This window comes from Ranitomeya variabilis, chromosome 8 (genome assembly GCF_051348905.1).
Source record: "Ranitomeya variabilis isolate aRanVar5 chromosome 8, aRanVar5.hap1, whole genome shotgun sequence".
Taxonomy (NCBI): domain Eukaryota; kingdom Metazoa; phylum Chordata; class Amphibia; order Anura; family Dendrobatidae; genus Ranitomeya; species Ranitomeya variabilis.
Genome location: NC_135239.1, coordinates 65,341,911 through 65,357,473, shown reverse-complemented (window position 1 = coordinate 65,357,473; position 15,563 = coordinate 65,341,911). Strand labels below are relative to the sequence as shown.

At 44.0% G+C, this 15,563-nt stretch overlaps 2 protein-coding genes across 3 annotated transcripts in view; both read left to right on the top strand.

Moving 5' to 3' along the window:
- The window catches only part of DNM3 (dynamin 3), a 499,914-nt gene that overhangs the window by 453,187 nt on the left and 31,164 nt on the right, over positions 1–15,563 (top strand). The gene's annotated exons all lie outside the window — the stretch shown is intronic.
- Positions 7,546–9,470, top strand: LOC143788885 (uncharacterized). The gene is made up of 5 exons (XM_077278805.1): positions 7,546–7,580; positions 7,688–7,774; positions 7,875–8,088; positions 8,182–8,341; positions 8,453–9,470. Exons 1-5 carry the CDS (start codon positions 7,557–7,559, stop codon positions 9,468–9,470), a joined length of 1,503 nt encoding a protein of 500 aa, XP_077134920.1. The 5' UTR covers positions 7,546–7,556.

Here is a 15,563-nt window from a genome sequence, read left to right as displayed (position 1 = left end):
CTGTAGGTGCAGGCATTGATTCAGCTGTGTAACGTGCTCCCGCTAAACCAAGAGCACACTAACCAATTATCGCGTCCTTTATCTAACTGATGAAATCATTCAGATAATAGCACAAATGTCCAGTTCAGCTTACTGAATTGATGGGTGCAATGGAGCATGTTTAAAGGCCACCTGTCGGCAGGTTTTCCCAATATGAGCTAAGGCCACCACCTTTTAACGCTTCTTGTACCACAGTCCATAAATCTTTATATAAGCCCCAACTTCCCCTGTATAGCCAAAAAATATTATTTACAAATCTCGTGCACCGTGTGCGAATTGGCCCTGTCCTATATGATGGGTGTTATTGGTCTTTGCCCGTTGCCTCCTCTATGCTCTGCCCTACAGAGTAAAGTCATGTGTCGTGCACCCTCTGATGGTAGGATAACAAAGTGCTCCTGCGCAGGCCTGTGCGTTGTGTGGATGACATAGGATGCATCATCCACATCAATCAAACCAGAAGGACACAATTGTGGGCATAGAGGAGGCGGCGGGCAAAGAATAGCCACAACCATCGACCGTGAGTGCGTCATAATGACTTTTGGGTTGTCATTGGCTGTAAGCCATAATCATCAACATTAACAGAAATAAACACTTGAAATAGATCACTCTGTTTGCAATGACTCTATATAATAATATATGAGTTTCACTTTTTGTATTGAAGAACTGAAATCAAATAACTTTTTGATGATATTCTAATTTTGTGAGGAGCACCAGTAAATGCCCGTGTGGCCCCGGCCATAGCTGGAGAAGTTGTTGTGCCTGGATACAAAATGTTCTGTTTTTTGGCAGGGTCGCACCCTCAGCAATCGGATATTGATGGCATATCCCTCGGACTATTGAAAGCATAACCTGCAATGTCTGAATTCACGATACAAGGGGAATGTCATGGCCACCTTTTCTTGATGATCAGTTGGATTCCTGGGGATCGGGAACTGATGATCTATTGTATTGATATATTGTAGTCCTAGAATATCATTTTAAGTTTGTAGTAGTTTGTCTGTACTGGTAATATTGGAGAAATGCTTTATTCTGTAGTTTTGGGTTACTTTTTCTTATTGGGGGTATATATTTTTTCTGCCGAATTGCAAAGCTGAAGAATATTTTACAGTAGAAATTAATCCAAGAAGCTGTGGGACATTAAATCAGACGTGATTTCACCTTGATTTGTGTAAATGAAAGCCCGGTAATAAAGCGGAGGTGTAACATACGCAGTGCCACACTGAATTAGAGCTCAAACATTGAGAGTATCCTTCTGGAGCTATGTGCATGGTCTGCGTGAGCCCCATGGAATAGGACAATGTGCCTTTGTATGAGCCCAACAGAAGCTTGGCAATAGGTTAACCAAGCAGAGCGATTTCAAATCCCCACCTCCAACAACTGCAAAGAATTCCTCCGTTATTAGCTTTCTCTCCTTCCTTTTTCTCGATTACTAACAAAACATAGAGGGGAAAAAAATCTTCCTGAAGGTCAGAAAAGTCAGGCCTCCTGTTGGACTCACACAATAACCCTTTGAGCATGAAAAGTCAATTATCATTGCTTTTCTGTTTATGTTTTGCATAGCATTTTTGGCATGCCACTTCTTTAATATGCCGAATTCCTTACAGTAGAAAACAAATATAGTTAGATAGAATAAGTCTGCTTTAGAAATTTGGAAATGACCTTTGCAGGAGCTGTGAAGACATTTCAAGTCAACGGTTACAATAGATTTGTTCAAGATTAGACAGTGGCAGGACAAAACTGACAATGCTGAATTATGACCGGCTAATCAGGGTTCTGCTTTCACAACTCATTATATTTGTGTTGGTTCTAAAAAAAATGAATAATCCAGTAATTAATTGTTTTTGGGTGGCTTCAGTGCCTATTTATGTTGCCTGTAAAATAATTGTAATCATATCAAGTAATCTGTATTGTCCATTTAACCCATGTTTCTCTGAGTTTCCTCCCAAAACTCCAAAAGCAAAATATATGCTTGTCACAATATATTAACCTAGATGGTGGCCCGATTCTAACGCATCGGGTATTCTAGAATATGTATGTATGTATATAGCAGCCACATAGTATATAGCACAGGCTACATTGTATATAGGAGCCATGTAGTATATAGCAGACAAATACTACGTGGCCTGTGCTATGTACTATGTGGCTGCTCTATACATACATACATACATATTGCAGAATACCCGATGCGTTAATACAGGCCACGCAATATACACTCACCGGCCACTTTATTAGGTACACCTGTCCAACTTCTTGTTAACACTTAATTTCTAATCAGCCAATCACATGGCGGCAACTCAGTGCATTTAGGCATGTAGACATGGTCAAGACAATCTCCTGCAGTTCAAACCGAGCATTAGTATGGGGAAGAAAGGTGATTTGAGTGCCTTTGAACGTGGCATGGTTGTTGGTGCCAGAAGGGCTGGTCTGAGTATTTCAGAAACTGCTGATCTACTGGGATTTTCACGCACAACCATCTCTAGGGTTTACAGAGAATGGTCCGAAAAAGAAAAAAAATCCAGTGAGCAGCAGTTCTGTGGGCGGAAATGCCTTGTTGATGCCAGAGGTCAGAGGAGAATGGGCAGACTGGTTCGAGCTGATAGAAAGGCAACAGTGACTCAAATCGCCACTTGTTACAACCAAGGTAGGCCTAAGAGCATCTCTGAACGCACAGTGCGTCGAACTTTGAGGCAGATGGGCTACAGCAGCAGAAGACCACACCGGGTACCACTCCTTTCAGCTAAGAACAGGAAACTGAGGCTACAATTTGTACAAGCTCATCGAAATTGGACAGTAGAAGATTGGAAAAACGTTGCTTGGTCTGATGAGTCTCGATTTCTGCTGCGACATTCGGATGGTAGGGTCAGAATTTGGCGTAAACAACATGAAAGCATGGATCCATCCTGCCTTGTATGGAGCATCTTTGGGATGTGCAGCCGACAAATCTGCGGCAACTGTGTGATGCCATCATGTCAATATGGACCAAAATCTCTGAGGAATGCTTCCAGCACCTTGTTGAATCTATGCCACGAAGAATTGAGGCAGTTCTGAAGGCAAAAGGGGGTCCAACCCGTTACTAGCATGGTGTACCTAATAAAGTGGCCGGTGAGTGTATAACAGTGGCCACGCAGTATATAACACAGGCCAAACAGTATATAACACAGCCCACGTACTATATAACACAGCCCACCCAGTATATAGCAGCCACGCAGTATATAACACAGGCAACGTAGTATATAACACAGGCCACGCAGTATATAACACTGGCCACATAATATATAGCAGAGCCCACGCAGTACATAACACAGCCCACATAGTATCTAACACTGGCCACGTAGTATATAGCAGCCACGCGGTATATAACACTGCCCACATAGTATATAACACTGGCCACATAATATATAACAGCCCATGCAGCATATAACACTGGCCACGTAATATATAGCACAACCCACGCAGTACATAACACTGCCCACATAGTATCTAACACTGGCCAGGTAGTATATAGCAGCCACGCGGTATATAACACAGCCCACATAGTATATAGCAGTGTGGGCACCATATCCCTGTTAAAAAAATAATTAAAATAAAAAATAGTCATATACTCACCTGCCGGGATCTAGCGAAGCTCTGGCGATGCGCGCGTGGCTGCTACCATCTTCCGTTCCCAGGATGCATTGCGAAATTACCCAGATGACTTAGCAGTCTCGCACACGCCTCGGCGGACTACGGAAGGTGAGAATAGCAGGTTTTTTGTTTTTTTATTATTTTTAACATTACATCATTTTACTATTGATGCTGCATAGGCAGCATCAATAGTAAAAAGTTGGGGACACAAAAGAGTTAATAGCAGCGTTAACAGAGTGGCATAACGCGGTCCGTTACCGCTGGGATTAACCCTGTGTGAGCGGTGACTGGAGGGGAGTATGGAGCGGGCGCCGGGCACTGACTGCAGGGGAGTAGGGAGGGACTAATCAGAATGTGCCTGTCGCTGATTGGTCGCGGCAGCCATGACAGGCAGCTGGCGAGACCAATCAGCGACGCGGGATTTCCGTTACAGACGGAAGTACCCCTTAGACAATTATATATATAGAAGGGTAATCCAAATTTGGGGATAATTTTTTGTTGCGACTAAAAATAGTTTTTTCAATTTGGTTTCATTACAAATTTTCCCTTTACAGGCTCTTTGTTTCCTTGCACATTTGACTTTGGTGTGGCTCAAAGTTATACATCAGCTGAGAGGAGCTCAGAAAAAGACAGATAAAAAGATACAAAACTCTCCTGTTAGGCTACTTTCACACTAGCGTTAACTGCATTACGTTTCAAAACGTCTTTTTTCAGAAAAAACGCATCCAGCAAAACTTTTTGCTGGATGCGTTTTTTTCCCATAGACTTGTATTGGCGACGTATGGCGACGGATTGGCATACGTCGTGTACGTTTTACGACGGATGCGTCGAAATTTGGCGACACGTCGTCTCAAAAAAACGTAGATTGTAACGTTTTTTGTCTCCGCCTAAAAAACGTGTCGCGACGCATCCTGCGGCATACGTCGTTGGCTGCAATGGAAGCCTATGAGCGACGGATGCGTCGGGACACGTCGTACGACGCAATGCAGCGCTGCAATACGTTTTTTTTACACTGAGCATGCTCAGAAGAAGTATTTTGTTGCCAATTGGTCAGACACCCCCAAATCTATATAAACCTGGCCTGGGCCTTGAACCCCACATATGCCAGCAAGACACAGAGAAGCAAAGAAGCCTGCCAGCAAGAGCCAGCCTGCCACAAGACCCCAGCCAAGCACAAGACCCCAGCCAGCCTGTCACAAGACTGCAGCCAGCCTGCCACAAGACTCCAGCCATCCTGCCACAAGACTCCAGCCATCCTGCCACAAGACTCCAGACATCCTGCTACAAGACTCCAGCCACCATAGCCAGTGTGAGTATTGCAATTTTAGTGTGCATCTGTGTGCCTGTGCATTTCTGTGTGTATGAGGTACTACTGACTACAGCAAGAGCTTAAAACCTGAAGAGAACCTGAGGCCTGCCATCGTCCTGCACCAGCCAGTGCCATGCTAGAGTCCAGATCCACCATGATGCCAGCCACTGTGAAGACCTGCTGCTTCAGCCAAAGGATTGTCAGCCTTTTGTATGTGTGTGTGTGTATGCGTCTTCTGATTGGTTTCACCTTTCTGCCTTTGTTGTACATATGTGTATTTGCATAAAGCTATGTGCGTGCATGTGTATGTGTGCATTTTTGGACGGCTGTGTGCTTTTGTACCATGTGCCTGCACCATATTATGCCTTTGCCAATTTTATGCCTGTTCATGTGGGAGGGTATGTGTCCATGTGCAGGATTGCATCAGGATGTGGTCAGGATTTTCCATCAGTATTTGTACGCCAAAACCAGGAGTGGGTGATAAAAGCAAAAGTGTGCCTGTTTTCGTATTATACTTTACCTAATTTTTACACTCCTGGTTTTGGCTTACAAATACTGATGGGAAATCCTGCCCAAATTCTGATGCGATCCTGAATGTGGACACATACCATGCATGTTTTTTGGGTACGTCTTGTTGATGGCATGTGCATTTGTCCATGCTGTATAATTGGTTATTTGCCTTTTTCTGATGTATTGACTGTATAGTGGTCTGTGCAGCATGTGGTTTAAATTTTTTTTTTTTTTTTTTTTTTTTTTTTAAATCTGATGTGTTTTTTAAAAAAGTCTAGCGGTGTGCAGCTTGTGGTTTGAATGTGTGAGTGTGGGGTTTTTCTATTTAATAAAAGTGTTGAATTTTTTTTTATTACAGTTATAACCATTTGCAGTTGAAGTACTTGTATTTAAAATAAAGAGCATGTCAGCTCCTTGTGATTTTTAAAAAAAAAAGTGCAAAAAAAAAATTATAATAAAATGTTTATTAAAAAAATGTCCGTAGTATTATTTCATAAAGGTAAATTTAAAACTGGTGTATGTACCAATGGTTACACATGCAATACAGGGTTGGTTGAGGGCTCATTTTTTTTAATAAAGGTTAACCTGTAAAGTATTTTTTTTTTTTTTTTGGGGGGGGGAGAGGTTATTTATTTTAAATAAAATGTGTCAAATATATTTTTTCATGGTGTTAACATTAAAAAATTTTGTTTTTTGGGACATGGAAATGAATGGTATAACGTGCAACTTTTTGGGGGGGTTTTGGTGTTCACCTGTATGAACATTTCTGACATCATTTTAGTAGGGTGTTTATCATTGAACATTACCTAGTTCAGGGGGTGGTCTAACTATAGATCCATTATACATATAACAGATAAACCAGGACCGCAGCCGCTGCCCACCAGGACACAGCCGCTGCCCACCAGGACCACAGCTAAAGAGCTAGAAGTAAGTTTTGAAGACCCCAATCTGCTACTTCAATGTGTCGAGCAGATTGCAAGTGTGTCTTTAACTTACAGAACCACCAGGACACAGCCGCTGCCCACCAGGACACAGCCGCTGCCCACCAGGACACAGCCACTGCCCACCAGGACACAGCCGCTGCCCACCAGGACCACAGCTAAAGAGCTAGAAGTAAGTTTTGAAGACCCCAATCTGCTACTTCAATGTGTCGAGCAGATTGCAAGTGTGTCTTTAACTTACAGAACCACCAGGACACAGCCGCTGCCCACCAGGACACAGCCGCTGCCCACCAGGACACAGCCACTGCCCACCAGGACACAGCCGCTGCCCACCAGGACCACAGCTAAAGAGCTAGAAGTAAGTTTTGAAGACCCCAATCTGCTACTTCAATGTGTCGAGCAGATTGCAAGTGTGTCTTTAACTTACAGAACCACCAGGACACAGCCGCTGCCCACCAGGACACAGCCGCTGCCCACCAGGACACAGCCACTGCCCACCAGGACACAGCCGCTGCCCACCAGGACCACAGCTAAAGAGCTAGAAGTAAGTTTTGAAGACCCCAATCTGCTACTTCAATGTGTCGAGCAGATTGCAAGTGTGTCTTTAACTTACAGAACCACCAGGACACAGCCGCTGCCCACCAGGACACAGCCGCTGCCCACCAGGACACAGCCACTGCCCACCAGGACACAGCCGCTGCCCACCAGGACCACAGCTAAAGAGCTAGAAGTAAGTTTTGAAGACCCCAATCTGCTACTTCAATGTGTCGAGCAGATTGCAAGTGTGTCTTTAACTTACAGAACCACCAGGACACAGCCGCTGCCCACCAGGACACAGCCGCTGCCCACCAGGACACAGCCGCTGCCCACCAGGACACAGCCACTGCCCACCAGGACACAGCCGCTGCCCACCAGGACACAGCCACTGCCCACCAGGACCACAAAACGATGTCCTCTTCTGACAGCCCTCCTCCACAGCAACAGCGTGTATCGGTAAGTTAACACAAATTTTTTTTTTTTTTTTAAATTTCTTTAAATTAAATTTTTATGGATAACTACATGCATACATTATGTTTCAACAGGAAGCTGAATCAGATGAGGAGCTGTCAGAAGGGGGCGAGACGGGTGGAGAGATGCAAGTGGAGGAGGAACCAAGTGTAAGTAGTGGTGAAACAGTTGCTTCGCACATCACACTGCACCATACACAAAACAGATTACTAAACACCTGCCTACCTTAACTGAGAATTTGTTTCCTTCATTTCAGGCTGCTGCTGCTGCTCCTGCTGCTGCCGCTGAAGGCTCTCCCAGACAGTCCCAGAGTCGGCGGACTCGTCGCCACGGTCGGCCATCAGTGAGTTTTTTTTTTGGGGGGGAGGGGGATTCTATTGGTACTTTAGTATTTCAGTGTACTAATTTGTTTGTTTTCCTTTTTTTTTTTTTTTTTGACACAGGCTTCACAGCGTGCTCCCGCAGAAGAGGAGGATGATGATGATGACATTGACATCGATTGTCTCATCGAGGAGGTTCGCGAGCGGGAGCCGCTGTGGAACATGGCTGACCGCAGGCATGCTGATACCGGTGTCACCCGTCGGCTCTGGGACGAAGTGTGTCGCAACCTGTTTCCAAGGCGGGAGAGCCTTCATCCTCAGCAGCAGAGCAAACTAGGTAAGTATTCACTTTCCAGTGATGTTTTGAGCTGACTGTAATGTATTGCATTTACCAATTTTTGGTTTTTTCTTTTGATTCTTGTCTTCACAGTTGGAAAGATTAGGAAGCGGTGGCGGTCACTGAGGGATCGCTTTAAGAGGGAATTCAATGATGAGATGAAGGCCCCGAGTGGCTCTGCAGGAAGGAAGAGGAGCAAATATAAATATGGCCAGGCCCTCTCCTTCCTGAGGCGAACAATGCTAAGCAGAGTGTAAGTATTCTACAGCCCACTAATAACCATGTTAACCTGTCTACTTAGTTTGCTTTCAGTCAGGGCTTTTTCATTCCAATGTATTAATTTCATTTGTTTTTTCTTTCACAGCACCTTCTCCAGCCACCGGGCGCCTGCATCTTCCTCTGCGCCCTCTGAAGCGATCCCTCCTGAGTCCGCCACTGAGGGCCACGTCGGTAGGCCCCACACCTCTGTCCCCTCCTCTGACCCCTCTGTCCTCTCCTCTGACCCCTCTGTCCCCTCCACTTCATCCGCCCCAAGCAGTGGAGCATTATTGCAGGCTTCATTGCTCGCATCTGATGCTGAACAGTTAGCGTTCCCTTTACCCCACCCCTCTGATCCTGCCACCTCGACACCACCATTAGGTTCGTGGCGGCAGCGCCAGAGGGGTCAGGAAAGGAGCTATGCTCCTGAGTTCTTACACCTGAATGCATCCTTCCAAGGCTCTTTCAAAATTTTGGGAGAGCAAGTGACTGCTGGTTTCAACATGGTGCAATCACGCATCAGTGAAACAAGCCAGGAAACCAGCAGTCGCTTGGATAGGCTGCATTCAGCTGTAAGTCCCGATCCGGCCAACCTTTTTTTCCAATCCATGCTCATGAGCATGGAGAAGCTTTCTTTTGAGCAACAGATGCGGGTAATGAATACCTGCCATAATGCTGCACTGCAGGCCATTAATGAATCGACCCACACACCTCACCGCACCTCCACTCCAATTCCACACCAGGCCCCATTTCCACACCATACCCCCCATTACCAAACCCAGCCCCAATACCCACACCAGCAGCATTACCAAACCCAGCTCCAATCCCCACACCAGCACCATTACCAAACCCCACGCCACTCCCACTACCCTACCCAGTCACAATACCCGACCCAGTCCCCACAACAATCCCGGCCCCTAGACCAAATTACTTCCCCAATGTTTTCCTTACTGAACTTTTCTCTTCCACCTACCCCAACACCACCCCCCTCTGGTCAGCCTCTTGGTTTAACCCCCACTTCCACTGCACCCCAAACAAGTAGGGTTTCCCCACCTATCGACGTGGTCCAACCTTCCGGCACATCCTCCTCTCATATCTCCACCCAACACTTTGAAAATTTGTAAAGTGTGTAAATAAGATTCTAAAAAATGTTCTAATTTTTCTATAAAAATGTTGGAAAATATATATATATTTTTTTTGCAAAACAAAAAAAAAAAAAAAAAAAAAGAGTTAAAATAAAATTCGGATTACAATTCTACTCTTTGTGTGTGTGTGGATTTATTAAGGTAATATAATAAAAAAAGGTTTAATAAAAACAAACACCAGACATGTAAAGGGTATAACATAATGGTTTTACTAGCAAGAAAACCACGCTTTTGGGCCTTTTTTTTTGGGGGGGGGGCAGAAACACTTTTTTTACATAACCAAAACACATGGGAAACAGGTTACACATGGGAAACAGGTTACACAATCATGTCTTGCCACGGGATCCGCCCGACAGGTGAGACAAAATAATCGGCAAACTGGTCCCTCATCCTTGTAACTGAACTTGTAGAGCGAACCGAGCTGCTGCGGTAGTCCCACAAGGTGGTCTCCAACTCTTCATCATCCAAAGAAACGGGCTCCTTTGACAGGACAAAGTTGTGGAGCACCACACAGGCTTTAACTACCTCGTCTATAGTTGTTGTTTTCAGCTTGATAGCCGTCAGCAGAACTCGCCACTTCGCCGTCAATATGCCAAAGGAACACTCCACTACTCTTCGTGCTCTAGTAAGCCGGTAATTAAAGACCCGCTTGGTATGGTTTAAGTTCCGGCTACTGTACGGTTTCAGTAGGTGCAGCGACAGTTGAAAGGCTTCATCACCTACAAAGACATATTCCAGGGCTGGGTCATTTGTTCCTGGCAGTGGTCTGGCTGGCGGGAAATCGTAGCTCTCTCCATAAAGGCAACGACCCATCGGAGAGTTTTTAAACACTTGCGAATCGTTGGACCGTCCATACGCTCCAATGTCCACGGCAAGGAACCTGCAGTTGGCGTCTGCAATAGCCATAAGGACGATGGAGAAATACTTCTTATAATTATAATACTCCGATCCTGTTCCTGCCGGTTTCGCAATCCTTATGTGTTTCCCGTCAACTGCACCCACACAATTAGGGAAATTGCAAATTTGCTGAAACTCTTCAGCACTTCGCAACCAGATTTCCGTGGATGGTTGGGGGATATACTCTGGTTGCAAAGTGGTCCAAACAGCCCGACATGTGTCCTTCACTATTCCAGAGATAGTTGAAATGCCCAGCCTGAACTGATAATGGAGCGAAGTCATAGATTCACCCGTAGCTAGGAAACTTTATAAAAAAAAAAAAAAAAAAAAAAATGTTAAAAATTGTTTGTCTGTGCAATTTTTTATAATATGGCACTGTTAATTTTTTTTAAAATGACAGGAGACCCAATAAAACCAGCATGAATCCGGTGTAAAAAAACAGTGGAATGTCCGCCAAGAAAACCCAAATTACATGCTGCAGAAAATAGTGCGCAATATGTCAGCGCAGTATTGTCTGCAGCATGTAATATAACATTCAAAATGACCAATGACAGGAAAAAAGCAGTTGCATGTCATCAAACCCAAAAAACCCCCCCAAAAAAAAACTGCAGAAAATGCAACGCAATATTTCAGCGCAGTATTTTCTGCAGTCTGTTATCTAACATTCAATATGAGCAATGACATTTAAATAAAGCAGTTGAATGTCCGCCAAGAAAACACAAACTACATGCTGCAGAAAATAGTGCGCAATATGTCAGCGCAGTATTGTCTGCAGCATGTAATATAACATTCAAAATGACCAATGACAGGAAAAAAGCAGTTGCATGTCATCAAACCCAAAAAAACCAAAAAAAAAAAAAACTGCAGAAAATGCAACGCAATATTTCAGCACAGTATTTTCTGCAGTCTGTTAACATTCAATATCAGCAATGACATTTAAATAAAGCAGTTGAATGTCCGCCAAGAAAACCAAAACTACATGCTGCAGAAAATAGTGCGCAATATGCCAGCGCAGTATTTTCTGCAGCATGTAATATAACATTCAATATCAGCAATGAAATAAAAAAAAGAGGCTTACCGCAGGGTCACCATCAGCCGCTCCGCCGGTGTGATGGCAAGCCTCATCCTTGTGTCCTGTCTTCGGATGACATCCTCCAGTTTTGCAAGCAAAAAATCAAAATGTTCAATCCTCATCCGCACGTAGTTGTGGAATTTGTGTGGATTGTGCCGCAACTCCAGGTACAGAGTGGACTGGACACCCCGGGTCATCCGTAGTTGATTAATCGGATGAATCCACATTCGTCTTCGTCTCCGTTGCTGCAGAAGCATCCTACGCCTTTCCGCTGCCGCCTCCTTCTCCCGCACTATGATATCCAGGCGATTTGTCTCAAAGATAACGTCGGTAACCAAACTAGCAATCCTCCCAAGAACACCTTCCATCGCTGCCACAAAACTAAAACCCACAAAGATGGGCTGTAAATACAGTACTATATAGTTTTTCAAATTTTCCAGTAGCCAATCAAATTTTGGGAGCCTCCCCTTTTAAAAACGGATCCGTCGGAAAAACGGATACAACGGATGGTAAAACGGATACAACGTATGCAACGCATCCAGTATTTTCGACGGAAACGTTTAGCGGATTTGCGACGGATCCGTCGAAATGCTGGATGCGTGGCATACGTTTGTCACCGTTTTTCAATTTTTTGACGCATCCGTTTTTTCGGCAAAAAAACGGATTTGCGACGTAATGCAGTAAACGCTAGTGTGAAACTAGCCTTAGACTGTCAGAATAAGTCATTGACATATTTTTAGTTAAAGGGAATGTGACAGCTGATACATAATGCACAATCGATTCACAGGCAGCATGTATCAGACATTGGCTTCTTGAAATAAGCCATATATGTTTGCCTCTGAAACTCAGCAGCATTTCAGAGAAAAACATACTTTACAAGTTGGCGAGATACCGAGCTGCACAAGTCACTAGCCGGACAGGTGACTTCTTCCTACTCACTGACAGTGACTGACAGTGGAACGTTCGCATGTGTGACCATTGCTCCATTCAAATGGACAACGCCAGTACTCAGGAGTTGTGGGTCTCCCTGTTTTTGGGACCCCTAGTGATCAGCAACTTACCACCTATCCTGTGGCTAGGTGATAAGCGCTCATTTGGACGTCAGTTTTTTGTATGTATGAGAAAAACAGACTGATTTTCATAAGAGTTTCATCAGATTTTTTCACTTGTGAAAAAAATTTAAAGGTTCTTCACCTTTTCTTATGAATCAGTAAGTGAAAAATGGACAGCACGCAGATGGCATCCAAATGCTGTCAGATTCTTTTCATTGACCCATAGACTTGCACTGCCGATTTTGATCTAACACTCGGATCAGTAATGGACATCTCTTCATGATTTTGCACAGACTATTCAATCCAAGGTAAAATTTTGATATATGAAGAACCCCATAGACTGTCATAGGTACGAGTGCCATCCAAGAAAAAAACGGATAGCACTTGTTAGAAAAAAACTGATGTGTGAATGAGCCCTTAGTTGTTCTGGTAGGACATCTACTTCATCACATGAAAGACATTGTGTAACAGAGGCATCCAAAATTGATAGTGGGCAAAACTTATTTTTTCAGAATTATTTCATCTTTTTTTTTAGTTCTCATGGACGCATAAGGCTACTTTCACACTAGCGTTTTTTTGCATACGTCGCAATGCGTCGTTTTGGTGAAAAAACGCATCCTGCAAAGTTGTCTGTAGGATGCGTTTTTTCTCCATAGATTTACATTGGCGAGGCATTGCGACGTATGCACACACGTTGCAACCGTCGTGCGACGGTTGCGTCGTGTTTTGGCGGACCGCCGGCAGCAAAAAACGTTACATGTAACGTTTTTTTGTGCCGACGGTCCGCCATTTCCGACCGCGCATGCGCGGCCGGAACTCCGCCCCCACCTCCCCGCACCTCACAATGGGGCAGCGGATGCGTGGAAAAACAGCATCCACTGCCCCCGTTGTGCGGCGCATTTACTGCTAGCGTCGGTATGTCGGCCCGACGCACTGCGACGGGCCGAGTACGACGCTAGTGTGAAAGTAGCTTAAGTGTGCTCCACTGGACTCTATATGTGTGGAGGTTTTCTTTCCTAAAACTCAGAAGTTCTAGAGTAGCTTGATTCTGATCTTACACAAGATTTACTTTTGCGCACTGCTTGGTATTTTCTTTTTGAATAAGCTGAAGACAAGTACAGCAGTTATTCAAGAGCAACTCTATTCTTGGGCAGCGCGGCTGCACAGGCGCAGTCAGCAAGACATCAAATGATGTCAGAAGACAGGCAGCGCTAACTGTGCATGCCCAAGGCATAAGATAACAGCGCAGGCGCCGGGACAGTTGAAAACAACGCCGAGGAGGCAGCGCCAAGAGGGCATGAGTGACGGCGGTGCTGCGTCTGCATTAGGGGGGGAAGACCTGCCCCCAGGACTGTTTCAAGGTATTTTGAACAAATTGCAAAATTGATTATTTCTGCAGTTACAGCACCAAGAACTAAAAGCCACAAGGTGGTTCTTTTAGTTACAAACAACTGGGGGGGGTGCGACATGTTCCCTTTAATTAAACTTATAGGACTTTTAATAAACTTGCAAAAATTTCTACATTTCTGTTTTTTTCAGTCAAGAAGGGGTGCAGCGTGTACATTAATGAACAAAAAATGAACTTTTTTGAATTTACCAAATAGCTGCAATGAAACAAAGAGTAACAAATGTAAAGGGGTCTGAATACTTTCCGTACCCACTATATATTTGAGTCATTATTATTTTTTAGGGCGGTGGAACATTTTTAGACCCTAGCAGCATTAAGATTTCCAATCAACAAGCTAATAATAATGGAGGAAGCCCTGATCCCACCATTGTCCTGGGGCCCTATGGACTTACGCCACTCTTCACTAGCCACCATGGTTATATTGTACTAAGATGTTATGATAGTTACGGTAATTTGTGACAAGAATCCCTTGGTCAGAAATAAATCAAAGACAAGGTGTCTGAATAATATGTTCTTCAACTGTTATTTTCAATATAATATTTATACTTATATAACAAAACTGTAGAAAAAGCTATAAAACCCTATACATCGATCTATGGCAGTGAAGCAACAATGTATAAAACTGAATACGAGGTTCTTAGTTAACATTCTGATCAGACTGTATGAAGCCACCGCCTGTCATTTTCAGAAAAAATGTCTTTTTTTTCTACAGTTGAAGCCTAACATCCATACTGTGCTGCAGTTTGTGTTTTCGAGTCCTATAACATATGAGGATGTTTATTTGAGGGACATTTAGGCAGGGGCTCCTTATAAAAGAATCAATATCCTGCTCAGAAAGTGTCTAGGTATTCTAGGCGGGAAGTTGCTCTCATCTGGTTTTGATATACACAATAGGAGTCTAGACTGGCCTTTTTCTCTCCTAGTTGTCCCTGCCCTCACAAGCTCTTTACTGGAATAGGTTTCTCTCTATCGGCCTTTTTTTTTTTTTCTGGCGGTACAGACACACCGGCAAGCCTTCGTTGCAGACACCATATCTGATTTCAGCATTTAGAGCGCCCTCACTTCTGCTTCATGCCGGAGACCTATTAACCTCGGCTGGCCACTTCTGTTAAATGAGGTTATTAACTCAATCATTCCAGATCTGATCAACTTCTTAACTGAAAGTCGGTGTAAATCCCACAACCGTTTAGTTCGGCCATTTTATATGCTTTAATCCTTTATTCGTATAGATTTTGCAGTAATCGTTTTTCTTTGGATATTTGAGATACGGTGTATTGTTTCTTCAAACTTTCTCACCTGACTTTTATGGCTATTTTATATTGAGCCGTAGCCTTCTAACCACATAATCCTTAAGGTTCTGCTTAGAAAGGGGGGATTACTTTCTTTGTGCCTTGGCTTCGCCTTGTGTGAATGTGTTGATCAACTAATGTTTTTAGAGTGACTTTTTCCCAAGTTTAGTTCCAGCATTTTCGTCCTCTATTATCAGTATCCCACCATTAATCCATTCACTCATCTACCTCCATATGGCACATATGCCCGATAGTTCAAGATCCGCTTTAGGGGTGAATGACAGCGGGTAATGCACCAGACGGTCCACATATGAGTGTAAATCTCTTTGTAAAAACTACTGACTCAGCTTTAAT